We start from the raw sequence: 26,086 nt of genomic DNA, 5'->3' as shown, positions 1-26,086 counted from the left end.
AGACGTTTGACGCTGGTCAGAACTCCGCGAAGGCCATAATAGGCCAGGTGTTGGTTTGTTTGTTTTCCGCTGTTCGCTCTGCACATAAAATCAGCCACTCGACGTCCCGTCGGCATCTCTCCCTCTCACCACGCTTCAACCCACACACCCCGCACCCCGCACCCCACTCCTTTAATCCAGTCCTACACCAATCAAACATGGCATTCAACTACGGCTTCGACGGGCTCGACTTCTTGCCCTCCCTCACCTTCCCTGGGCACCAGTCGCTTGGGAACGTCAACCACAGCCCCTTCGAGGATGCGCTCGCTACGCCGCGCCAATCGGTAAGTCGTTGAATCTTCAGCTGCATATGTGTACGGGGACAGCGCTCATTACCCACGACAGAATGGGTGGACGTTATCTGAGCTCATTGAGCTCAACTTGGCCGGTCCATCGCAGCTGCCGGGAGACGATCAACAGTACTCGCTCAATGGTGGGTTTGCGTCGAACTCCTTCGACCCCGCGTCCGACGTCTGCTGGGGCGATGTCCTGTCGCGTCATACGACTGTGGATGGAACGTCGGACGCGAGTGCTGGGGGGCAGGGGGCGCAATTGGAGGTATGTGGCTAACCAGATTTTCAACATTCGCACGGCTGACGGCGAACCGACCAAATAGCCTCCCCAATCCAGCTCCTCTGCGCAGGAGGACCTCGCATTCGCATACCTTTCTATGCCCGTTCCTTCGAGCTCCTTGGCCCAAACATGTTCAGAAGGTGCGCTCACGTGAACGACTCGCATTTGTACTCTTATACTTACTGGACCTTATCATGTAGGCCCTGCAACGTTCGCGGCGCGTGAGGCGACCGAAGACATTCCCCTCGGAGGTCCCTTCTGTCTCTCTTCCGACAGCGACCAGCAAGCATGGCCGGAAGAGTCCTCATTCCCCCTTGAACACGATCACCGGCTGCAAGACACGCAGACGATCGCATCGTCATCCGGAACCGCCCTCACGCATGCCTCGGACCCACCCAGTCCCTCTTCCTCTTCTGCTGGTCACCCTCCGGTACTCCCCACCGAAACCCGATCGCCCCCAACTACACGGTCGCGCGGGAAGGCCCCGAACGCCGTTGCGGGCCCATCGCGACTCGTACCGATCGCCCCGCAAGAGGCAACGACCCAGGCTGAGACCCCCGCGGTGACGGTGCTGCGGAGGAGCGGCCGGAAGCGAACTGCCCCGGCCGCTGGCTATGTCGACGCTGCTGTGCTGCCCCCTGCAAAAAAGCGGAAGGCTACCAAGGGCTCCGCTTCGAAGGTGCGACACCCAAGTGCTGCCCCCATCGCGACCTCCGTGGAGCACGCACCAGTCGCGGGGCCGTCCCGCCAGGCCACAAGGACGGCGAAGCCTTCAACGAGGGAAGAACGTTCGGCCAAGGCGCCCTCCAAGAAGGGTACGGAGTCCAAGCGGCCGCGACGCACCCGCGCGCAGGTCGACATGCACAAGGTGGCGGGGATGCCGGCACACGCCTGCGACGTAGACGGCTGCGCGCTGATCTGGAACCCGTACAAGCATGATGATAACAAGGAGCACCTCGAAACGCACTTCGACACTGCGGATTTGGAGGGCGACGCGGATCTAGTATGCGTCTTCGATGTGTGCAAAGCGCCCGTTCCGGGGAAAGACCTGCTCCAACACATGGAGATCCACCACATCGGCCGCCCGTACCTCTGCCCCATCCGATGCGGCTGGCAATCGTGTCGCTCGAGTTACCAGAAGCAGCACATGGACCTGATGCACGAGGGAGTGCATTGGGAGTAGTGTTGGTGAGTTGCGTCGGGCGTTCTCGTTAGGCTTTGTGCTGATGCCCCCGTCCAGCGCTGTCTCGCGAAAATATGTATTTGGTAAGATGTACTTCAACAATGTATAATATACTGTAGATATCAAAGCTGGACATGGCTCGGACCTGCACCCGTGTATAGTATTATCAAGATCTCTGTTGTATCGGCTCGATTGCACATTGCCAATGTCACCGCCTCACGAGCATCATGCTCATGTACACGCTCGAGCTTTTCCAAGGAGCCGCGCCTTGCAAGCAGCTCCAAAGGCGCCGAATCCAAAGTCCAACTCGTACGACTTCAATTCTTATATAATTGCAGCGGTCTCTAACCGGATACCCCTTACCTCTCCAGGAAACGTCGCAGCTGTGGCTTGAGTCCGAGTCGTGTCATTCGACGGAGTAAGGCCGGCCGACGCCAGAACGTGAGGCGCTGTAGCTCAACATACTGGGCGCGTTAGTAACGCGCCTCGCTCATGCGGGTACAGGACTCGTCAAGCGGAGTCTGTCATCGTACAGTCGCGGTTGTTCACCTCCGCCATAACCCCCTCCGAGTCGCTCGAGTATGACGCTAAGACCGGCTGAATGCGACACTCCATTTCAACGATGCTCTATCGAGGGAAGTCACGACAAATTGGGATAATGACGCTGAAAAGGGTTAGCATGGAAGTTCACCGACTCATTCAAGGCTACCTTAGTGGACAGGTGATACCACTTTTGCCTCGTGTATTGCACAAGAGGAGAAATACACGACTAAGGGGCGTGTCCTGACCGGGAAATACGTGATTGAAACTCGTGCAGACTCGCCAACCCCGAAGCCTATAAATCTTCCTCACTGTCTCTGGACTTGCGAGCGCAGACTCGACCTTCTTCCCCCGCCATCGAGACACTTCCAATATCATGCCGGTAATTGCCATACTCTGTGCTATCATCGCCATCTGCTTTGCACTGCTGCTACTCCGGCGGCCGGGACGCGTAGGCAGACATCTCCCTCCAGGGCCCCCGCCTCTCCCTTTATTTGGCAACTTGTTCGATTTTACTCTCAAGGAGCTCTGGTTGCGGGTAACCTCCCAATGGGCACAGAAATATGGTGCGTGCCGCCTGCGCAGTCTATGATTGTACATCCGCTTAGTATCTGTCTTGTAACAGGAGATCTTGTCTACATGAGAATCTTCGGCCAAGGAATCCTCTTCCTCAACTCTGTGGAGGCTACGATAGAGATTCTCGAAAAGCGTGGTGCAATGTATGCAGATAGGCCTCGAACGGTGATGCTGTCAGAACTGTATGTATATAGGCCATATCAGGTTTGCTCGCTGTTCTGACGCATTCCTCAGGTGTGGTTGTGACAATATTGTGCGTACCACGGGAACCAGCATCGCATATCGCACTAAATGCACTTCGGACTAATCGTGTCACTCAGGTCGCCTTCGCTGGATATGGAACCACTCACTACCGGCAGCAACGTCGACTGCTACACACCGCCTTAGCACCATCAAGTATCCCCGCGTACCAGCCCCTCATTACTACAGAGGTCTCCGACTTGTTGAGAAGATTGCTGGACTCACCCGAGGAATATGTCGATCACATACGGCGGTATGAGTACTCTCGCGTTCGGGATCGCAGAGGACTAATCGTGCATGTCAGTTATACCGGCAGCCAGAGCATGTCCATCGCGTATGGATACAAGGTTTCCGAGGACAATGATCCGCATATCCGGGGCGCTGAAGAAGCTATCGACATCATTGCAAACCACATCCTGGGCACACCTGGCGACGTTTGGTTGGTGGATCTATGCCCCGCCCGTACGCGTCCTCGTCGTCGCGGTGATACATTACGCCTGATATGTACTCACTTATGATTGTAGTCAAGCTTCTGCCTACTTGGGCCCCCGGTACGGGATTCAGGCGCAAGGCTGCCGCGTGGAAAGCGAAGATCGAGAAGTGCGCCAACGATCCGTTTGAGTGGGTGAAAGAGTGCATGGTCAGTACCTTACAGTGCGCTTCATCTCATCCCCCTTGGCTAACGTATTCACCGTTATAGAGTACAGGAACGGCTACACCATGCTACTGCACAAGACTGCTCCACGAAGAAGCTGGCTCAGGCACTGTCAACAAGCAATATGAATCGGACGTCAAATGGACTGCGCATGCGATGTATTTAGGTATGAGTATCTCAAGCGCGACAAGCTAGCAAATTTGCTCATTACCGACACGCTATAGCCAGTATCGACACGGTAGGCTCATTTCGGCCTCGTAAGCTCTAGAAAAACCATCTGAGCAGGCGGACGACAGACGCTAGCCTTGCTTACCCATTTCGTTCTGGCAATGGTCCGGAACCCAGAAGTGGTGCGCAACGCCCAGGAAGAGATCGACGCCGTGACGGGAGGGTCTCGTTTACCCACGAATGACGACCGCGACGCACTCCCCTACGTTGACGCTATCATGAGCGAGTGCATGCGCTGGACCTGCCCAGTTCCCTTGGGTGAGTCTCTCCCAGCTTGCTGCTCAAAAGCCTAATCTTAACGGACATTCAGGGCTTCCCCATAAAGCTACAGAGAATGACGTGTATGAAGGCATGTTCATCCCGAACGGCACGATCGTGTTTGCCAATATATGGCAAGTATTGCACTCTTCCGTGGCCCGTATCTTTGATATGGTTCTCATTCATCGCACTCTGCAATCACAGGAAGATGACTCGTGATCCTACGCTCTTTCCCAACCCGGAGGCGTTCATTCCGGAGCGTTATCTCGAAGACGTCGACGAAGCGACCGCGCGTCTGCGGGATCCGCGGAACTACATCTTCGGATTCGGCAGGAGGTGCGCGATCATTCGCCCCATTTTTCCTGCGAGTGAGCTCAGGTTCGTGTGTCTGTACTGTAGGAGATGTACAGGAACGCACCTCGTCGAGTCGTACCTCTGGCTCGCCATCGCGTGCACGCTCGCAACCTTCGACTTCACTAAAGCCACGGACGCCGATGGCAATGTTATCGAGCCGCAGCCACAGTACCTGGATGCTTCATTCAGGTATGCATTATTTGAGCAAGCTAGGGCTGTGTTCTATTTTACAGAGGCTGACTTCTATGCATGTCTTAAGACTACCTACATTGTTTCCATGCATCATCCGTCCAAGGTCCGAAAACGCTGCGCAGCTGGTTCATGAATCCCTCGCGGAATAAACTTAGTTTATCGTTGCAGCGTTATGTTTGACTACAGATTTTATAACACTGTGTCTAGTCCTCTGGCGACCCTGGTGGAGAGACACGCACATCGCAGTCCAAGCAGCGTATCATTTGACATTCCTCAAGCACGACCATGAAGTAGTACGCTACATTGCTTGTCAAATGCAACACGCTTGATCGTACTCTACGAGATACTCACTGCACACGTTGGTTTCCTCGGGCGACGTCTGCAGGCCGCCCAGTACTTGACCCGGGAGCTACGAAAAGGCCTGCGCCAGGGTCAGGCACGCGCGCTTGACCCGTACCCCGAGAATCATGAGGCACGCATGTAAAGACCTAGGAGGAAAGTATTAGCATAAACCACTATAAGACGCGTGCAATCGGGCGACGTACCGTGGGGTGGAGTGATGTACTGCGGTGGCGCGAGGTCGCCCCGGTCGTATGCTGCAATTTGTAGCTTCGCCCCGAGGCGATCCGCCTCGCACGTCAATCTCGGTGCTGAGTGGAGCTGCGTAGTGTTTTTGTTTGAGTCCAGATATGTCTTCTGTGGCGCGATGTAAATGGCCACCGAGTTTAGGCTCCTTGGCCCTACAAGCGTTGTCAACTTGTTATCCTCTCCCAACCACTGTGAGGTGTAGCCCAGACATGCGGGAGCTGCAGATGTAAGCATACCCTCCGTACACTCTGCAAATGAGCGGGTTGGTGGTTGACACATCGAACGAGTTCGAAGGTGCGTGAGGGGACTCAGCCCCAACAGCAGACAGCGCTCCGCCCTGCCGTTGCCGCATCGTGTTGTGGTTTTATTTGGTCCTGTGGTCGAGCGCCAGCTTTTACCCCGGTGTTGGCTTTCCTACAACACGCTGCGTCAGTCATTTATCGAGAAGAGGAAGAGGCAGCTGGGGACGGTGGCAGAGGAACAAGCTCGAGGACCGCGGAGAGCCATTCACTCTAGGGCAGGCGCGCGCGGATTCCGCGACCACGCGGCCCACGTCGGGCGCCTGATGACCTGCTCGTCCCTCACTCCACTCTGGGCTCTCGGTGTCCGTCCACTGCCTGGTTTAAATCAGCTCAAAAAATAATAGAAAACACCTTGATACCATGTGCGCTGAGGTCCGCCGCCAACCTGGACGTGAACTGGGACTGGCCGGAACAACTAACTCAAACTCGCTTATTCGGAACACGTGGCATGTAAACACGGCAGTAAGTCTGCTCCTCATTGTCGTGGATGTCTCGCGAACGCGGTGAACGCCATAGGCACTTGTATATGCTGTTTTTGGTCCTTACACAACCCGTAAAGTGCCGCTTCACGGTTTGTGTAAACACCGCGGGCGCGGGCGTCTATCTCTCAAGAGAGCGGCGCTTATGGTAGCCCGACGGAATCGTTCCATGGGTAGCGCGCCTTTCACTTTCAGGAAGAGTAAAGTTGTTGGAGAGACTCACAGAAACCCGGAATCATGTTTTACATGCAAAAGACTCCAGCATAACGCGGTTTCTGCAACATGATTCTCGAAAGGTGTGGTAGACTGTGCCGCGTCGTCAGCATTGGCTGCATGCGACCGTCGTACAGTATTCCCGTTTGTAGCTTTGGATCCTGCGGCATTCAATTTGAGAAGTGAACTGAGTTTTGGTGATGTGCCTATGCATGCCTCGGCGCAGTCGCTGACGAAAGAGATACATGACGTCGGCGACGTTTCAGAACATGTTCCTTTCTTGAGCTTTGTGCGGAACTTCGCCTGGGGCAAAGAGATCAGTGCGTGTAGTCCCCGCCACTGATTGTTACGAATTGCACTTACCTTGCCCAAGTATTTTGCAGTGTTCTGTGCATGCACTCCCAATGTCGTGTATACACCTACTCTCATGCCCTTTCGTCGCGTATCCACCCGCTAGGCAATTGCTTTGACTTTATCTACGAAGATAGATGTCCCTCAACTGCGTGCGACAAAAAGATATCACAAACTACTTACCATGACTATCACCACGATATAAAAGTCGAAGGTCGGTCTCGTGTTTGGGACTCTCAGCGAAGGCCACCCGAAGTCGACATTGGCAAATCCGAAGCTGCCAGCATCCATGCGCGTTGAACGTATCGTTCCAAAGTGACTGGTATGCGGTCTATGAGTGGTACCACTGTGTATCTGTGTCGCTGTCGCAGGTATAAGAGGCAAGGAGCTCGACGCAACATCGAAAATCATGATTCACGGAATCCACCAGCTTCGAGTCGCAAACCAGGGCAACCTCCGCCTCGATATCCACGCACTTAGATTCCTACAATCTGTAGCTGTACTGCTGTGCCTCACAAGAGCGCGTCGACATCGAGCTACAACCAAAAGCATCTCAGTGTCGTTCAGTGACTGAAGTTCTAGGCCTATCGACGCCAACCATCTTCGTATGTCCACATCGACTTCGCGTCCACAATGGCTACTTACTGCATGGTTATAATCAGGAGAAGACGGTATGCGTGCATGGCGGCTGTACACTTGCGCGCGATTCTTCAGCGCCGGGTCGCGGGGAGACACCGGGGTCGCGGGCCATGATCCGCAGTCCACCTCAGAGGCTCATTCTGGTGCGTCAGCTACTTCTACAAAATTCTTAGCTGCTGAAATGCCTCCAGGGTATGCCAAACGATGGTGTTTGTGGCAACGTCAATGTGGATGGAAGAGTCGAGTGTGTCGAAGGTCATGTACGGCGCTAAGCCATGTGCCGTTGCCCATAAAAGGCGGAGTGTTTGTTTGTTTGCACACCGCAACATACTCTCCTCTTACTTTCATCCACAAGCCTTCCCCTCCACCCTCGCACTCACCCACACCCCGTATTTCACAACCCCACTTACATCTCCATATCACAATATGTCGTTCAACGGATACTACTACAACCTCCACTCCACGCTGGACGCCTCCTCCATGGATTCCCAGTCTCCCGCTGCGTCCGACGACGAGCTCCCCTTCCTCTGGCAGCCTAGCTCCCCGATGACTGCGTCGACAGTAAGGACTCCCGGGCTTGCACGTAAGGGCAGTGTGCTAATCGCTCATCGTAGGACGAGTTTAAGTCGTCTGAGACGTGCTTTGACGACCTCTTGGAGTACGACGACCCTTTTGCGGATTTCCCCCCTTCTTATTTAGCGTTCATCGACGTTCCCATCCCTCCCCAGTCCACAAGTACGCGGTCCGGGTTCTCAGGCTTCGCCGGCAGCGACGAGGGGAAACGAATGAAGGTGCGTAGCTGATGAGGCTCGGTACGCGTGCGACTTCGCTGACTTCGACTGGGCTGAGTAGGTCGTGGATTTCCTGGGGGTGGGCCACTCGGGACCCTCGTTGGACGACTTGCTCCCAAACTACGATTTCTCCCCCAAGTCTCCTACGATTCGTGAAGCGAAGTGCTCTGGCCACCCACCAGGTACTCCTACGCGGCACGGAAAAGAGAACATTGAGGCGCCTCAGACACCTGATTCCATAGCTTCCCACTCCGGCGAAGGGAAACCTGGCAGCCCTGGTCGCAACCTCCGGGTGGAGCGTTCGGGCACGCCCTCTCCTGCGCATCGATGCAGCGCGATGCTGCAAACCTTTGTGGAGAGCTCATCGCCTTCAGAGTCACGTTCCGCTCCCGACCCATCAGGCTCTCCGAGGTCTGCTCGCCTGTCCCAGTTGATAAGCGAGTCCTTGGAGCCACTCTCTGCTGTCCCAGAGTACTCCGCGGAGGCTTCCGAATCATATCATGCGGCGTCGTCCAGTGCCGCTGCTATGGAGTTCGCCCCCTCGCCCCCCGGGTTGGTCATTCCCGACAACTTCACCGACACCAACGTGATGGCGGCCGTCATTGACTCGGAGCCTACATTGCGGAGGAGCAGTCGCAAGCGGACTGCGACGCCAACGTACGCCGACGTCGCCCCTTTGCCCGCGAAAAAGCAGAAGATTGTCAAAGGCGCTGTGTCTAAGCGTCAGCGGAAGACTTCCAAAGGCACCAAGGTCCAGGCTATGAACCATGGCAGATCCCACAAGGCAGCGTTCGCGGGGCCGTCTCGTCGGGCCTCGACTGCAGTCGCAGCACCAGCGATTCCAGATGAACCTGAAGCAGAGATTGCACTCGGGGAAGTGGAGGACGCCGCCGAGACGCACACTCAGAGGCCCCGTCGAACCTGCGAGGAGGTCAAGGAAGACATGCTTCTCAATCTGCGAAATCACGCGTGCCCAGTCGTCGATTGCCAACTCGAGTTGAATCCTTACCAGCACAAGGACAACCGCACGCATCTCGCCAAACACTTCAGCAGCGCTCAATTGGAGAGCGATGCGGGCCTGGCGTGCCCCTTCCCGGGATGCACAACGACCCCTGTGGGAAAGAAGCTGCTCGGCCATGTCGAGGCCGAGCACCTCACGCTGCCATACCTGTGCCCTGTACGGTGTGGCTGGAGGAGTTCTCGCTCGGGCTACCAGGGGCAGCATATGCGCAAATGGCATAAGGTTCAGGATTGGAAGCGATGAGCTGTGAGTGTCTTGATTTCTCACGTCGTCCTATGTGCTTACGTTTTCGCCTAGTGCAGAGTATCTCTCAAGTTTTCTGCTTTCGATGTACGATGTTTCCAAACAATGTATACTGTACGATGGTTCCAAACAATGTATACTGTACTGTAAACAGCAAAGATGGACACCACTCGGACTCGCATTTGTATATCGGACCCTCTTGTATCTTCTGTACTAGTACTGCGTAGCTCAACTTGAATTCAATATTGAACGTCCATAAATTCTGTTTCGACGCCTGATAGCAGACAGGAAGCATCTCCATGTTTAGAGAAAAAGGACTCAGGTTGGAAGGTGTTTGAGAATACGAAACATCCGCGGATGAAGTTCTCCACATGTGTCATTGCAGACGTTGTTTGTGCGAGGCTGCATTGGCTTTTTGGAGCTGCTGGGCGGGCCCCCGCTGACTTCATGCACGTCGTCAGTGTACCGTGTTGAGAGCTTTTTGTCCTCTGCCAAGCGACAGCCCATATCTAATGGGCCGTCTTGCTGCTTCATCTCCGCCGCCTGCTTCTTAGAGAACTCGCGCGCAGATGCCAGGATTTTCGTACCTTCCTGGTCGCACGTGAGAAGCTGCAGGCTGCAGAGTCTTCTCGGAGTCGACTGCGGAGAGCATGCGAGCGACCTTGGTTTGCCCATCGCGCCCGACGTTCTCGCCCACGTACATCGAGCGCGAGTCCGCCCCAGATATGACATTGCCTTGCACGACGTAGATCACGCCAGCGGCTTCGCGCTCGGGCTAAGTTGAGTCCCAATTGTCACGCCGGATCATACGTGTCCTCCTTCTTCGCCGCCATCGACATGCCGCTCGTTGTGCCAGGAGGGTGGTCAGGGCCCAGTCAGGAATGGTAAGACAAGGGACATACCTTATAGAGAACTCTGGACGCGTGGCGCGCTTTCTCTCCACGGCGTGTTGGATGTGGTAGTCGCACACGTCGCTGACGCGCTTGTTGCATCAGCCTGAATACCGGGAACCGTCTCGCTTGGTAACCGTCGGTAGGATGAGGCCTGTTCGACGTCATTATCGTACAGGAGCTATGAGTTCGGCGGGATGGGCGATGCTGTGGGGGTCGACATACCTGGAACGGCTTGAGAATCCTAGGGTTGAGGAACGCGACCACAGAAACCTACCGCAGTTTCGACATTCGCTCGAACGCGCCGCAGCTCACTCCTCACGAGCGATAGACCTTCGCGATCTTTCACTCTCCTTCGTCACAACGTCGCATGTGTCTGAGTCGAAGAGAAGAAGCGAAAGAAAGGCATCTCCTTGGATATTCGCCTTGCCACTGTCCGCAGAACCTCCTTGCTACATGCAGCCGAAGTCGATGAACTTCTAGTTCACGTACTACTTCCCGCTCACTTAAGCTTGGGGGCTTCTTCTTTTGGTCCTGGGCGTGGCCGCTGTATTCTCCTGCAAGTGATGTCAGGACAGACGTTTTGTACACCAAACAGCTCAGGAAGTCACCTTTAAAGCTGTTCTGGCGTTCCGAGGCGCTGGGCACTATACAGCGTCATGGCGGACATCTCGTTCTCCGAGAAGGTGCAGTCTCATTCAAGCGCGCGAGGGTGTTTGGTCGCGTTGTAGGTTGTTGCCACCTGTTGTGACTTATGGGAGCGTGCATAATTATCCAGCGTTCATTCTACACCGCCGCTACAAGGGCTCGACGTTAGGTCAACGCTACGCTCCATACGCCTATCGCAGGACTCCCATCAAGAAAGGCAATATGAACAGGAGTAAACTTGGGGATATGACTACCTTAAACTGTGTGCGTGCGACGGCTGTCCACGATTGCACGTCTTCCCGGTTTGGGCGTGCGAGGCCGTGCGACGTACAACTATGCTTCCAGCACGTAGGTCGATACTTCCGACCCGAGTCCAACGCTGAGCCTATATGGATCAAAGCATTTGCGCGACGAGAGACCAAAATTAAGCACGTACTGGTACTTTACACGCAGTGCGAGCATTCAGTACACGGCCTGGACACGCAACTGGGTGCGTACCCGTCAGAACGCGCAAAATGAGCAAAAATAACTGGGACGATTGATATCATTGAGCTTCGCTATCCTCTAACAAGAAGGCATACAGCGATGTGACCACCAAACTCCCTAGAGCGCAGATATAAGATCGTTGCTCGTACAACCTCAGCCTCTCGAAATTGCACATCGCAATATGCTTGCGCGGTGTGGGGACGGGAGGCTCCTCGTTCTAAAAGAAAAAGAAGATGCTTACCTGTGGAAGCCCATCAAAACATGCCCCGCAGGGATTTGCACGAAAGCCATCCGGAGTTGTGAGTCGAGAGCCTAGCGCAAGGAAACCAAACGGCGAGGGTTGCTGATTACCATCCTTCAAGGGTCCGGACACCCAGTTGGCTGGACAACCAGAGCTCCATCGAGACTGCCGCGGTATCTTGCGCCAGTGACAAGCACCGGCTTGAGGCCGATGTATGATCGTAGTCCATCGCAAGGATATGGAGGCGCGACGATCGATGAGGTGGCAGAAGTGGCCCATGCCGCACGTATGTTCTGGATGAGGCCAGGTTAGGAACGAGAAACGACACTTAGAAAGAGGTTTGAATAATAGTATAGAGCCTCATAGACATGCAGAGAAAGTGCTGAGGGTATGATGCGAGGCTGAGAGCATGGCGGCAGGAGAACAAGGTGGTCGGAGAGACGCGGGTTGATCTCCGTCTTCTGCCGTGACAGCGGCACCGCTCATCGAACCATCGAACGACGAGCCAGCTTTCTTCCTTCGTCCCTCTCAACTGCATAACTCTGGGTCACTGTTCATATGATTGGTCTCTCTATACATTCCCGGTCTTTACGCACGACAAATGCGCAAATGAGCTACGGCTCACCGGTACATGATGTGAGACACGTGGGAAAACGAGAGCTGACTCGATCCTCAACTTTTACATCGCGTAGCTCGACAGTTGGCAATATGCTGGCCTTTGCGATTTGCTTCCGTGAGCACATCCATTTCTCATTCAGACGTATGTCAAGTTTGCGCTCTGCGGCCTGATGCGCCGCGAAGTTCATGGAGAGGTACTTACGTTGTCATCGGGCGCTAACGTACACCCTCTGGGCGTCTGTGTCACTACTGGACTCGCATGGTTGCAGTATGCACGGAGAACACCAGGTATGAAAGAGGAGGATTGAGCGGCACAACCCCGTTATGCCGCTGAAAAATACGTGGGCATAACTAAGCGCATGGTGGATTTGCGCCGCATTGGTGACGTTTCGGAAAGCGCCCCTTCAGGTTGGGCGTCTTCCGAATCGTCACCTAGGATAAAGGTTTCTGGGAATATGCTCCTTGTAAACAAGATGCGCAGCTTACTTCTTAATTAAGGATGCCGTTTCATCTGCACAATGGCCTTGACGCGTCGCAGATGGAATAATCCGAGTCGCTGTGCTGAACGAATTGACCTTTGTATCGTGCGTGTTGAAGACGGGCCCATCGATTCGAATCTTCAGGCCCTGGCGTTCTCTTTCTAAGCGGAGTGCCTTCTTCTATGCGCATTCTATGCTCTATTTACGAATCCCGCTGGTTTGAAGTCCATTTTCGCTAAAAAGAGACGAAGAGTGTTCGCCGCAGTGACGAGCGACCGAAGACAGAGGACACCCTTGTCATTTCTTCCAAACACATCACCTTTCCTTCGGAAGAGCAGAGCGTGACTGAAGCAGATGCATTATGGTGCTGAATGCAATGCAAGGCTAGTCAGAACAGAAACGAAACAGTGCCATATATAGCTCACCGCGCGACTGGATGGAATTTCCTCTTGGCTCAACGTTTTCTTCCTCGGCGAGGCCAGGCAGGCCAGCTCCTCCCATCGTTCTAGGCGGCGTACCCGCAGACATGAAGATGCATCGCTTCGCCAGGGTCGAAGCCCGGAAACAGGGCCATGAGCTACGCGTTCACGAGCACCCCACGCGTCGTCCTGCGGTACATACCGTCGTTGACTGTACGGAGCTTAGTGAGTGAACGATCAAGTCGTAGTGTGATGCGTACTGATCCAAAGTAGGAGTTTTGCTTGAGAGTGCCTTTCTGGGTCTGATAACGTGGCCGGGGAGAGAGTCGAGCGCGTCGGTGTTCATTGTCCGGGCAAAGGCGCCAAACCGCCCGCCGAACACTAGCGCTTGCTCTCTCCCGACTCGCTCACTCGTTCTCCACCACCTACATCCACTCTCCAGCTTTCCCTCCATCCCACCTCCCCAGTCTCTACATCAAGCGTTCATCGCTCACTACCAAACCCTTTATCACCGCTACACCGACTTACAAGATGAACAGCAGCTTCAACTTCGACTTCATGGCTAACGTCGCCGGCCCGTCCTCATCGCGCATTTCCCGCTTGTCGCCGACTCAAGCTGCATCGCAAGTCGGGAAAGGCTCCCCCCGTCCCTTTAAATTTCCGGTAAGCCCCCCCGCAGCACTCGATGTACGTTCCCCCGGAGATGATATCGACGCTCACGCGCAACAGAACCTGGTTGAGGAGGGAGGGTTGCCCCAGGTCAACATGCGTTCGGTTTCCAGCGCGTGGCTCGGCCCTCAAGATTCGTACAAGGGGTGCGCCTCACTGCCCTATGGGTCAGAGCAGCCTGGGATGCAGAGCGACGCGAGCGGGGCGATGTTACAGGTATGTGGCTAGCTGCGTGAGTCGTGTCCCTTTGGCTCACTCATTCGTTCAGTCTCTCGCATTCGACTTCGGAGGAAGTGCATTCTCGTACGGTGAACAGCAGACCGCTACGGGGAGCCTTTGGAACGAGCCGCACGGCGGTGCATATTGGGCAGGCAATGGGGGTCTCGAGACACCTAGCTTCGGACTTCACGAAGGATTCAATACCGCGGCCGAATATCTCCCACAGGAGGCCTCTGGCGACGATTTTGATCAGAAGTGCGCGGATCTATCACCCCTCTCGTGTGCGTACGATTACGGTTTCCTGCCTGCGAAAGATCCTGCTCGGGTCGACGATCCCTCTTTCTTCCCCGCGTCTGCCGCCAACCGCACTGCCCGACTCCCGGTCGCGTATCCATTCGACATCGCCCTCCCTACTGCCATCTCTATCCCCCTCCCAGACTTGGAACCGTCTGGTGTATACGAGGACGAGAGCGTGCCGGCCATGACAGCGCCGCAAGCGATCAACCCACTCGAGATGCTGTCGGCGATGGGCGGCCCAAAGCGCTATCATGCCGAAGACGAGGACGCTTCAGATGCACCTCGTCCAGCGAAGAAGGCCAGAACACTCCGAGCGGAGACCCGGACGACCTCCACTCGCCCGGCCACCGCAAAGAGAGTCAAGACGCGCTCGCGCAAACCGGTCGCTGTGGCCCGCGTTGCATCACCGGTCGCGGGCCCATCAAACATCCCCATGGCAGCGGCGGAAGGAACAGAATTTGGAGAGCACCCTGACGATCACGATGCCCACACATCCCAAGGGACGGAGGCGATGGAGGGGCGCACCAAGCGGGACCGGCGCACAAAGGCCCAAGTTGCGGCGGTCACGCGAACAGACCTTCGAAAGGTCCCATGTCCTGTCAACGGCTGCGAGACGAAGTTCGACCCGCTCACCCACGACGCGAATCGCGACCACTTGAAGGGACACTACGCGGAGGGCGCGCTCGACGCCAAAGCTTCCCTTCCCTGTCTCTGGACTGACTGCGAGGCGCGGCCGGCGGGGACGAGATTGATCACGCACCTCCACAAGAAGCATGTTGGGCGGGCGTTCATTTGTTCTATTCCTAATTGCGAATGGAATTGGGCGTCGAGTCGTAGCGGAGATCTACCGGGACACCTGGCGAGGAGGCACAAAGACTAGCGGTCATCGTGAGTAAGTAGTTTGTGGATGCTCTCCTCGTTGTACCGTGCGCTGACAGACACCATCTCGTCCTGCAGGGCGTCGTAACCAACCTCTCCCGGGCTCTATGTTTCTCATCATGGTCACGCGATAAGAGCACTTTAACGCTCCGTGGACTGATGTATCATGTATCGATAAATTGTAGTAATACATGTAGTTGTACAAATATTCTACCCCGTGCCATGTACTGGGTCCCGTGTCTTCCCCGGCAAGTTTGTCATCTTGGAAGCAGGCACCTAGGAATGTTCAGGTTTGCGTTTTGATGCCCAAGAGAAAGACATCGTTGAAGTGCACCATGCTTTGAACCACGCTGCTTGCCAGGACTGTTTGGGATCTCGTTCCGCACAAAGAAGCTTGAGTTACTCAGTGTCTCTGTCTACATGCTCAAGGAGCGTCGCTCACGGAAAGGCGGTTTTAATGAGAGATATTATTTCGTTTGCTTGAGCACGCCGCTGCGGGAATCATTCAGTGTGCCAATAGGGAACTGACTGGTTTCTGGTTCTTGATGGATGGAGACCTATGTTCTTCCTAAATGGCTCTTGCTCTCGATAACTTCTGTGGTATGGGATCCAGTGGGTGAAGGACCACTACGAAGACATACTGGCGATGCCGTAGTCAGTTGTTTCTGTGGTCACCAGCATTGATCATGGTTCCTTTTGTACGAGGGCGTGGTGCCCACCATATTGCAGTAGTCATTCAACGTCGATAATGGAGCTCATTGTAAGAGCGAAGGTAAATGAGTCACTCTATCGGGATTGTAAGCAGTGTATATAGCTGAACGTGATGGGGGTGAACACGACGATAAAACCCATCACGCAAGCCGTCAATTCTCAACCTGAGGTTCTAAAACTTCTGCGAGCGCACCGCCGCCTAGGGCGCCGACTTACCCAGCAGCACACTCCTGGTGAGTCTTAAACACGTTCGCACAGTCTCGTGTGCTGATATGTGGTCAGGAAACGTGCCGGGATGTGTCGGGCCAATCGATACAGGGCGTCAATGTACACAATGGGAGCCGCGTGCGTCGATGGTCTCGGAATGGCGTCTGGTTCCCTAAATTGGTAGGTGTTTAAATTTGCCCTCTCCCGCTCAAAACCCAACCCTCACACCATCTTATCCACAATACACCACATTCTCTGCCTTACGGCCCCCTCACCACTTTACTGCCCCCTCAGCGCACTCCCCCGCGACGTCCATCCGACAAATCCTCGTACTCACCTACCACTACCGTACACTCATAACGAACAACATGTCCCCCGCCTCCAACAACGCTGTATCTTCCATCTCCATCTCCACTTCCACGCACCTCGAGGAGGGGTCCACCACAACGTCTCATTTGTACAACTCCGGTCAGGCCCAGGTGAGTTCCTCATTTTGCTCAGACCATTGCCCTCGGGCCAATGCAAGCCTCCAGCAGGGCGCATGGCTGTTCCCGCAAATGTCGACCTACGCACAATCGGCACAGGACCACATCTCTTCAAGGGTGTTTCCCCTCACAACCTGCCAAGGAGGAAACAGTTACGCGCCTGGTTTGCTTTCTCATGCTGGCAAGTTAGAGCAGGGACCCATGGGATACGGGCAGGGTGAAACCGTCTTCCAGGTATATGGCTAAACTACGCGTGCAGTTTCCATTCGCTCACATGCTCTGAAGTCGCCCTACAGCAGTGTCGAGCACGCCGTTGCGGTCTTCAACTGGACGCAGGCTCTGTCTCACCTTCTATCTGAGGCAATATCGTGCGCGAACACCGAGTGTCCCGCATCGGAGGCCCTCGACGTCGTGGAGTACGACAAGGAGAATTGGATTGCAGACGCTCCCCACGATCTTGAGAACAGCCTCCAGTTGGTATACGCATCGACTCGCAAGCCGTTCGAAGACTGTGGGGTCGCTCCGTCAAGCTTGAAGCTCGTGGACGACAGCATACGTCTTACCACGTATACCCCTGAAACTATCGCGCTATCATCTCCCCCAAGGCGCAGCTCCACCACAAACGCCGTACGCCGCGAGCGTCCATCGCCCTCAGCGAGCCATGTTCGGCCCACCTTCTCTTTCACGCAGGTCTTCGGCCGCAAGGCAGCGCCACCTCGCATCTCAGAATACGCCCAAACGATACCCTTGATTCTCTCCCAGCCCTCGCGCCTGCTGCACTCCCCGAGGAAGCGCCTTCGCTCGAGTGAGGTAGACGATTCTGGTGCTACTCCTTCGCACAAGAAGGCAAAGTCAAACACGGAGGAGGTCGTCCTGCCGGGGTCATCTGGTTCATACGAGGATGCGCCCGCCACGACAGCGCCGCAAACAATACATTCTTCCGAGATCTCGACATCGATGACCGACTCAAAGCGTCCTCATACAGAAGACGGAAACTCTTCAGATGCGCCTCATCAAGCCAAGAAGGCAAAGGCACCTCGAGGGCAGGCTCGGGCAACCGCCGCCGGTCAAGCCGTCACGAAGAGAAGCCGCGCGCGCAAGGCCGTCGCTGCAACCCGCGCTGGCCCACCAGTTGCGGGCCCATCGAATCTGCCTGGGGCGAGGGCGCGCCGGAGTGAAACGGACATGGAAGAGGACTCGGAAGCCGACGATGCGCACGCATCACACGGGATGGAGGCGACGGCGGGGCGCACAAAGCGGGACCGGCGCACCAAGGCCCAAGTCGTGGCGGTCACGCGCACAGACCTTCCAAAGGTCTCATGTCCCATCGAGGGTTGCCTGATCATGTTCGACCCTCTCACACACGACGCAAACCGTGATCACCTCAAGCTTCACTATCCTGTGGGCGCGCTCGACAGTAGCGAATCTCTGCTGTGTCTTTGGACAGAATGCATGATGCAGGAGGGGAAGGGGAAGAGGAAGTGGTGGACGAAGACGCGGAAGCCGGGGAATAAGATGATTACCCACCTCCATCAGGATCATGTGGGCCGGGCGTACACTTGCCCCGTTGAGAGCTGCACCAAGTGGGCATCGAGCCGGAGCGGGGACCTGCCGCAACACTTGGCCAGGAATCACAAGGGTTGGCGACCGCCGTGAGTGAAGTCTTCATGCTCCTGTCGTGCAGTCTGCTAATCGACTCTGTTTCGTCACGCAGGACGTAAGATATCATGAAGCGTTCTCGGTTCCTATGCTGTATCACCGTAGTCGCGCGACAGGAGGACTATAGCGCTCTGTAACTCATGTACCACATATATATAACTTGTAGTATAACATGCAGTTTATGAAACTTCCACCCTATGACGCGCGGGTTCGGTATATATTCTAGAGTCGGGTCTCGAAGGTACTCCCTATTCGGCGTGTCGTACTCACCGTGCCTGAGGCGGAGACGGGGAGTGCGTGTCGGGCAATCGCTTTGCCGCACAGATGTAGAGAGCTACATCACGCGAGCGGAGGTTAAGGATTCAGTTTCATCGACGAAATATACGTATTCCATCTGCTCGCTTGATACTGATTCACATCTTAATGTCAAAAGGAGGACAGCAACGAATACATAGTGCGCTGCAATGCCACGGAGTCGTCTGAATGAGTGTCTTTGCCTACATGTTCAATGTACGCCTCCCTTACGAAAGGCTGTGTTTGAACATAGGCCTTGGTTCCTTTTCTCGATTCCATCACCGTAGGATTCTTGCATTGTCCCAATAGAGAGCCGAATGATCTTTCGTTCTCAATGGATGGAGGCCTACATTCGTCCTGAACGGTTCTCGCTTTCGTGAGAGAGCGTTGCATGGTGACGCGTGGACGATCGTTATTGGGACGTTTTGTTGGGGAGGAGCTCGCCGTAGTAGTCGGATGTATAGTATGTAGTCACTAAAGTGATCATGGTGACCTTTGTGCGAGGGCAAGGCTGCATACCGTGTTTGTCGTAGTCGTCCCACATCGTGAATCAAACCCATTGCAAGAGCGAAAGACTCGGACGACGTCCAACTCCATTGATAGTGCAGGCTGCCTATATAACTGAACACGATTGGGATGACTACGATGATGAAACCCACCACACAGACTGACCATCCATATCTCCTACAATCTCTGCACACACAATTGCGTTTTTGGGCTATACTAGATCGCGTGTTACTCCCAAGCCGTCGATAACCGATCATTGCTCTTCCAAGGGACGTCTTATGCTTACATCTCTGGTGAAACCGTTCTCTGGATGGCCTGCTCGCCGCGCATCCGTCACCTATGATACCACAAGACGACTCTGTCAATACGAAGGGGAAATGTGGAAGGCTACCTTCTGGAATCGTGAGAGCGCGATTGTATCTTTCCGATACTCGTTCGCGCATCGCTTCGCGGGGTGCGGTCGTACATCATGTCTTTTGGTTTACGGTCAAAAAATCGGGGCGCACGTCTGGGGCCGCAGCCTATCAAGTAGAACACTTCTGGTGAGTCGTAAACACTCGCACGGTCTCGTTTGCTGATATTTGGTCAGGAAACGTGCCGGAATATGTCAGGCCAATCGATGCACGGCGTCAATGTACACAATGGAATTCGAGTGCGTCGATGTTCATGTGATTGCACCCAACTCCCTAAAGTGGTATGTGTATAAATTCGCCCTCTCTTCCCTAGACCAACCCTCACACCATCTCATCTACTACCCACCACCATCGCCGCCTCACTCCCACTTAGTGTATCCCCCCGCGACATTCGTCCGATATCTACTCGCACCCACCATTCTCACGCATACCCAAATCTTACAACATGCACTCCACCTCGAACATTGCCGCCCCCTCCGCCGCCGCCGCCTACATGGGATTCGACGATGTCTCCGGAGAAAACTATCCCTCGCATGGCTCTGTGAGCGCCCAGGTGAGTACCTCATGTCGCTCCGACCATTGCCTCCCAACGAATGCGAGTCTGCAGCAAATCGCATCTGGGGAAGCCGCGGTGTCGACGGGCCCGTATCCAGGTCCGGTCCCCGCCTCTTTCGACGCGCCGAGTCCCGCATCCTCTCAAGGCAACAGGTACTTCGCTTCCGTATCTCTTCCACCAGCGGCGTTCAACCAGCAGGTGCGTTTGCAAGATGGAGAGGACCAGTCCGTTGCTCAGGTATGTGGCTAATATTACCTACCCTGTCGTGTCATCTCACACGCCCTCAAGTCGCCCTGGAACAACGTCTCACACGCCGTCGCGGTCCTTGAGTCCACCCAGGCGCTCTCTCGCGTGCTGGCTGAGGCTATTTTGGGCACAACCACAGAGGCTGCCGCTTCGGAGGCCCTTAACATCGAGGAGTACGACAACAAGAACTTGGGATTCGCCGCTCTCCACAATCTGGAGAACAAACTCACGTCGACCTACGTGTTGACACGTAAACCGTTCGATGGTCCGGTGGGTCCAGATCTCTGGCTGGATGAGCGCAACAATGTTCTTTTTCGCACTCGGCCAGACGAGGAATTCCCGACCTTCGCGTTCCCACTTCCAACCGACAGACCCATCTCCTTGGGGCGCCCCGTACGCCGTCGCAAGCGTTCGACGCGCTCTGCGTGTCGCTTGCCATCCAACGCATCCTCCCCGTATGCTCCAAGCCTGGAATCGGGGACGTCTCACGCTCAACACGCCGTTCCTCCTGCTGTTTCCCCACTTCCGCGAGAGCCTCACTCGACCAACAAGCGCACTCGGACGAGCGACATAGACCATGATGTTGAGGTCGGGCCCTTGCACAAGAGGACCAGGATGGACATGGGAGAAGTCGTAGTGCTTCAAGAGGTGGCTACGGCTATGGAAACGCACGAGGGAGAGACTGAGGCACCACAGGCGGCGGAAGACGAGCGCCAAGGCGCGATGGTTGTTGCCGTAGGCGGCGAAGGATCTGTCGCCACTGGCTCATTCAGCTCTGTACAAGATCCGGAGGAGTTCGGAGCAGAAGACGTCGCCGGCGTAGACCTGGAAGGGGGCGCGTCGTATCCAGAGGCTGTAGAAGGAGCCAGCCAGAACCACGAGAACAACAACGACCAGACCCCCGACGATGTTGTGTCCGTTCCGGCCCCCGCTCCCGTCCCCGCTCCCGCCACCAATCCTGCACCGCACGTAAAGCGAGCGCGTCGCACGAACGCAGAGATTGCGACCACTCTCGTTCCCGGGCTCACGGCATCCATCTGTGGCTTCACCTGCTGTGGTTTCCAGCACCACCCAACGTCGGGCGACAACAATCGCGACCACATAAAGGAGAAGCATTACGCGATCGCGTTGCTCTCGAGTGCGAACCAGCTGGTCTGCGGCTGGGGCAACTGCGGGCTGCCCTTTGCGGGGACGAAGATGATGGCCCATATCGAGCGGGACCATATCGGGTATGGGTACCTGTGCCCGGTCTACGGAGAGGATTGTCCTAAACATTGGAGAGGCAGCCGGGCGAAGGACCAGACCACGCACGCGAGGAAGCACCGCTGAGAGTAAGTGCTTTCTCTTCGATGTGGAACCTCGAGCGCTCGCTGACTTGTACATGTTCTCGCGATGACAGTAGCATACCACCTCTGCGTTGGCTGATCTTCACGAACGCCGCCTCACTCTATCGGGGTCGCCTTCTCGCCCCGGCGCGCCGAGCGTGTTTGGTTGTGTTGTAGATTATTGTACCACCCGACGTAACCTATGGACGTGTATATAATTGGATATCTTCCGTGCGACACATGGTGTATTATAAAGTCTTGCCTTCCCATCTCTGTACTGAGCGCTCGCACCCGTATCACTAGCTGCTCATATCGACGATCGACACGGGCGAGCACGGATGTGTGACGGCGACCCTCGATTCATCTCGTCCTGGTCTACACATCCGGGGCTGTGCGGCATACCGCTGTCCCTACAGCACATAGGTCAACACCTCCGACACGGGGATCAACGCAGGCCAAGCTTAAGTATGCACGGGGAGATTTACACGCGCCACCGTGAGGAGGGACCAGAGGTGAAAACACGCTGTTGCTTTGCCTTCGGTACGACCACTCATGCACGCGTTGCACCCGCCCTGAACGGCCTATGGGCCTCTTAATCACGACGTCCGAGTTCTGGTAACGTTGCCGGGTATGCGCAAGGTCCACGGTATCCGACTCCTTCCCGAGAATCCCAGGACATCGGACAGCGCCCTTCCAATGCGTCTTCAACATTCGAGGGTCGTGCCTGGCCATCGCCGTAACTCGTGACCAACGCCCTTCAGACGCTTGCAGATCCGCCTGGCGCGCAGCGTCCCGCGTACGTTTATCTCATCTGACGTCGTTGCTGCGCGAGTCGAACGTATCCACGAGGGCTTTCCCGGGTGCTGCGTTGCAGAGCTCAACAGATTTCGGAGGTCATTTGACGTCGGCGACAGCGGTATGTCGCAGCCCAACAAAGGGACTTCCGGGTTAGCACACTTCGTTCGTCAAAAATGGATTAATGCTTACTAGTGTGGGCCCCGCAGAAATTCCGAGACGTCAGACGCTCTACAGTCGGCACTCACAATCAGAATGTTGGCCCGCTTGTATGGACCCAGCGCGAGGCACCGCGGTCGGGTGTGACGCCTACCTACGCCGATCAGCGTAATGCAAGTTAACAATGAGAATAGATTGACGCATTCAGGGGGAGACCTCGAACCCCACAACAAGAGTGAAGATATAGGGGGTAGCATGAAGTCTCACCACTATTGTCTCGTCTTCTTAACCCATGTTGAGCATCCTGCATCTTATGAGACCAGCGAGGGTGCATCACGGATACAGCGCAAACTGGCGCGGCGACCGCAGAGGCGCAGGGGCAGTTGCAGAGAAGGGATAAGGAAAGAGGTCGAAGTGCTTACCGCCCAAGATATGCTGCTACCTCAATCCTCATAGTCTTATCTCAGACAGGCTCCGTGAAGGCGCTGTCGTGGATGACGATCTGCTGGAGAGCAGAGAAGGGGAGACGTACGATGTGCCCAATATGATGAACTCGGCGTTCTTGCTCTGTCGTAGCAACCTAAGACGAGACCTAGATGAGACCTCGACACTCAGCTCAGGAGGTGGAAGACGAGGAGCCAGTCCCTAGCAACGAAGACTGCTGAGAAGCGAAAAGACAACGGGTCATAGCAGAAGGAGAGCATCTCGCGGACGGGTTCAGGATGCGCTGAGAGCGACTGGTCAAGAGAGAGAGGGGCGGGCGAGCGAGGAGATGGAGGTAGGAGGACAAGAGGGAGTTTTCCCGCGATTCGAGTCCTCGGCGCATATATACCCTGGCCCCTCCTGGACGGTCCGAGCGGAGCGCTCTACATAATCACATCGCGCAATGGCACGCTGTGAAGATGTGGCTTAAATCAGCGCCTAACAACGCTCGCCTCTTGACCATGCAATCCTCATCCGAATCTCAGCCCTCCCAGCGACGCCCTAGCATGCTCTCGACGGCCGCGAAAATGCGCTAATGACTGGAACACACGATGGCATGATCTGCGAGACCATCGCCAGCGAAGACGACTCGATCTAGCAGATCCAGACGTCGTGGTAGCGATATACAGCCGTACGTCACTCACTTCCATGATACTCTTTATCCTGAGCATACGGAAGACGAGGAGACACACCCCTATATATGAATTTGCCACACTTTGAGCGACACGTATGCGCGATCGCCCACTCCGCGGTCCCAGGCGCCAAAGCTGGCGCCAAGACACGCGTCGTGGGCGTCTATAAATCCAACATATACGGGCGCCTATACGTGTTGCCGCGGTGGTTCACTGGAGCCACACGCCTTCCGCGAGAAAGAGAAAGAGATATAGTTGGCGAACTCACCGGGTTGTTGTGGCTGCGCTGCGAAGGCACCATTATTCAGCATACTGTGCTGTGCGTGAAGCTTTGAGCGAAACGTGCGATTGTCTGCACGTTCACGTCCTCGGTTCACGCTTCGGCGTTGTCGCCGTCGCGGCGCGTCCCCCTCTTTGCGAATGGAGTCGCGCAATGGTGTTGTCTAGGTTGCTCGGCAACGCAGCCATTGACAGAAAGCAATACATATGTTGCGGGCGGCGTTTCGGAACGCGCTCCTTTCCTGAGCATCGTCCGAAACTTCGCCTCCTGGTATAAAGAGCACGAGGAGTGTTGTCGCTGTCGCACATAATCATCAAAGAGATTCGCCTCGCGGCAAAGGTCATTGCAGCAGTCTTTGCACATCCCGTCTGAGCCGTGATTAGAGATGCGGGAAGCGTTCGGCGGCTCGCGCGCGACGACTAAACGGCTACTGGAGCTCGCTCCGCGCCATTCGTGACTTTACCTGTGGTACAAACGAGCTGTACATGAGCATTGAGGACGGGACCAAGAGTACACGCACTATTCCATAACGCGAGAGCCAAAGACGGATCTTGGTTTGGGGCTCTCGACGATGGCCGCCGCGGTGGCCGCGATAATGGCAATACGCTGCTGCGGCATTGTCGTCGTGAGGCTTAAGGCATCTTGCGTGAAAGGGGCAGCTACATTGTGGACAACGCAATTGTGCTCATGGAGAACGTATAAGATGGTAAGATTCTCGGCGCGACGTCGAAATGTATGCTAACTGAACCCACCAGCCACACCAGATCGTGAACGCCTGGGTTGATCTCTCTGTCAGAGCGGACGCTCGTACTGTTTTGTACCCTGGCGCTCGCAGGTTGCGCGCTCAACGCGCGCGACAGCATCTGGAAGTAGACGGGGTTCAGCACGAATCAGTGAACAAGACCTAGCCACAACCTACCGCCCCGGTCTTCGCTTTCGCCCCTCGACACGGCGCGTTCGCGTCCGCCATGGCATACTTCAACGAGGGCCCCGTGGAGAGCAGATACGCGGTGCTGGTGGCTGCCTATTTGGGCGTGTTCCGTCCGTGGGCCGCGTCCCGGTTAGCGGTGAGAGTCCGGGGTACCGGGCAATGGGACGCGCTTCCCCTCGGAGGATCGTTCTCGTGCGTAGGATCCCTTCTCATTTCTTGCACACGCTAACCTATGACCAGGGTATTAGACGCGGAGTGGTTGGCGAAAGCGTCAAGACTGTGGTTGGAAGTAGAGTCGAGTGCGTTGAAAGGTCAATTAGGGCGCCAAGACGTTTGACGCTGGTCAGAACTCCGCGAAGGCCATAATAGGCCAGGTGTTGGTTTGTTTGTTTTCCGCTGTTCGCTCTGCACATAAAATCAGCCACTCGACGTCCCGTCGGCATCTCTCCCTCTCACCACGCTTCAACCCACACACCCCGCACCCCGCACCCCACTCCTTTAATCCAGTCCTACACCAATCAAACATGGCATTCAACTACGGCTTCGACGGGCTCGACTTCTTGCCCTCCCTCACCTTCCCTGGGCACCAGTCGCTTGGGAACGTCAACCACAGCCCCTTCGAGGATGCGCTCGCTACGCCGCGCCAATCGGTAAGTCGTTGAATCTTCAGCTGCATATGTGTACGGGGACAGCGCTCATTACCCACGACAGAATGGGTGGACGTTATCTGAGCTCATTGAGCTCAACTTGGCCGGTCCATCGCAGCTGCCGGGAGACGATCAACAGTACTCGCTCAATGGTGGGTTTGCGTCGAACTCCTTCGACCCCGCGTCCGACGTCTGCTGGGGCGATGTCCTGTCGCGTCATACGACTGTGGATGGAACGTCGGACGCGAGTGCTGGGGGGCAGGGGGCGCAATTGGAGGTATGTGGCTAACCAGATTTTCAACATTCGCACGGCTGACGGCGAACCGACCAAATAGCCTCCCCAATCCAGCTCCTCTGCGCAGGAGGACCTCGCATTCGCATACCTTTCTATGCCCGTTCCTTCGAGCTCCTTGGCCCAAACATGTTCAGAAGGTGCGCTCACGTGA

At 55.6% G+C, this 26,086-nt stretch overlaps 7 protein-coding genes across 7 annotated transcripts; all 7 read left to right on the top strand.

The window, feature by feature from the left end:
- Positions 1-709: 709 nt before the first annotated feature.
- On the top strand, positions 710-1,795 carry TRAVEDRAFT_22378 (uncharacterized protein; the record flags this gene model as incomplete). The annotated part of the gene is made up of 2 exons (XM_008042710.1): positions 710-752; positions 813-1,795. 2 exons carry the CDS (start codon positions 710-712, stop codon positions 1,793-1,795), a joined length of 1,026 nt encoding a protein of 341 aa, XP_008040901.1.
- Positions 1,796-2,711: 916 nt separating this feature from the next.
- Positions 2,712-4,987, top strand: TRAVEDRAFT_50472 (cytochrome P450; the record flags this gene model as incomplete). Its single annotated transcript, XM_008042973.1, has 13 exons — positions 2,712-2,901; positions 2,961-3,093; positions 3,146-3,164; positions 3,232-3,404; positions 3,456-3,613; positions 3,676-3,791; positions 3,852-3,972; positions 4,031-4,044; positions 4,103-4,292; positions 4,345-4,411; positions 4,497-4,628; positions 4,692-4,835; positions 4,906-4,987. The coding sequence occupies 13 exons, from the start codon at positions 2,712-2,714 to the stop codon at positions 4,985-4,987; spliced, it is 1,539 nt and encodes a 512-aa protein (XP_008041164.1).
- A 2,417-nt stretch (positions 4,988-7,404) lies between these two features.
- On the top strand, positions 7,405-9,465 carry TRAVEDRAFT_22376 (uncharacterized protein; the record flags this gene model as incomplete). The annotated part of the gene is made up of 5 exons (XM_008042709.1): positions 7,405-7,442; positions 7,486-7,553; positions 7,766-7,971; positions 8,025-8,201; positions 8,263-9,465. The coding sequence occupies 5 exons, from the start codon at positions 7,405-7,407 to the stop codon at positions 9,463-9,465; spliced, it is 1,692 nt and encodes a 563-aa protein (XP_008040900.1).
- A 3,888-nt stretch (positions 9,466-13,353) lies between these two features.
- Positions 13,354-15,311, top strand: TRAVEDRAFT_22375 (uncharacterized protein; the record flags this gene model as incomplete). The annotated part of the gene is made up of 4 exons (XM_008042708.1): positions 13,354-13,471; positions 13,689-13,909; positions 13,976-14,131; positions 14,184-15,311. The coding sequence occupies 4 exons, from the start codon at positions 13,354-13,356 to the stop codon at positions 15,309-15,311; spliced, it is 1,623 nt and encodes a 540-aa protein (XP_008040899.1).
- Positions 15,312-16,596: 1,285 nt separating this feature from the next.
- On the top strand, positions 16,597-18,369 carry TRAVEDRAFT_50469 (uncharacterized protein; the record flags this gene model as incomplete). Its single annotated transcript, XM_008042972.1, has 3 exons — positions 16,597-16,707; positions 16,765-16,947; positions 16,999-18,369. The coding sequence occupies 3 exons, from the start codon at positions 16,597-16,599 to the stop codon at positions 18,367-18,369; spliced, it is 1,665 nt and encodes a 554-aa protein (XP_008041163.1).
- Positions 18,370-20,031: 1,662 nt separating this feature from the next.
- Positions 20,032-21,717, top strand: TRAVEDRAFT_50468 (uncharacterized protein; the record flags this gene model as incomplete). The annotated part of the gene is made up of 3 exons (XM_008042971.1): positions 20,032-20,139; positions 20,194-20,379; positions 20,431-21,717. The coding sequence occupies 3 exons, from the start codon at positions 20,032-20,034 to the stop codon at positions 21,715-21,717; spliced, it is 1,581 nt and encodes a 526-aa protein (XP_008041162.1).
- Positions 21,718-25,517: 3,800 nt separating this feature from the next.
- TRAVEDRAFT_50467 (uncharacterized protein) lies at positions 25,518-26,086 on the top strand (the record flags this gene model as incomplete). The annotated part of the gene is made up of 3 exons (XM_008042970.1): positions 25,518-25,643; positions 25,705-25,917; positions 25,976-26,086. 3 exons carry the CDS (start codon positions 25,518-25,520, stop codon positions 26,084-26,086), a joined length of 450 nt encoding a protein of 149 aa, XP_008041161.1.

This window comes from Trametes versicolor, assembly GCF_000271585.1.
Source record: "Trametes versicolor FP-101664 SS1 unplaced genomic scaffold TRAVEscaffold_9, whole genome shotgun sequence".
Lineage (NCBI taxonomy): Eukaryota > Fungi > Basidiomycota > Agaricomycetes > Polyporales > Polyporaceae > Trametes > Trametes versicolor.
Note: the sequence above shows the minus strand (reverse complement) of the source record. Positions and strands in the feature narration are given on the sequence as shown.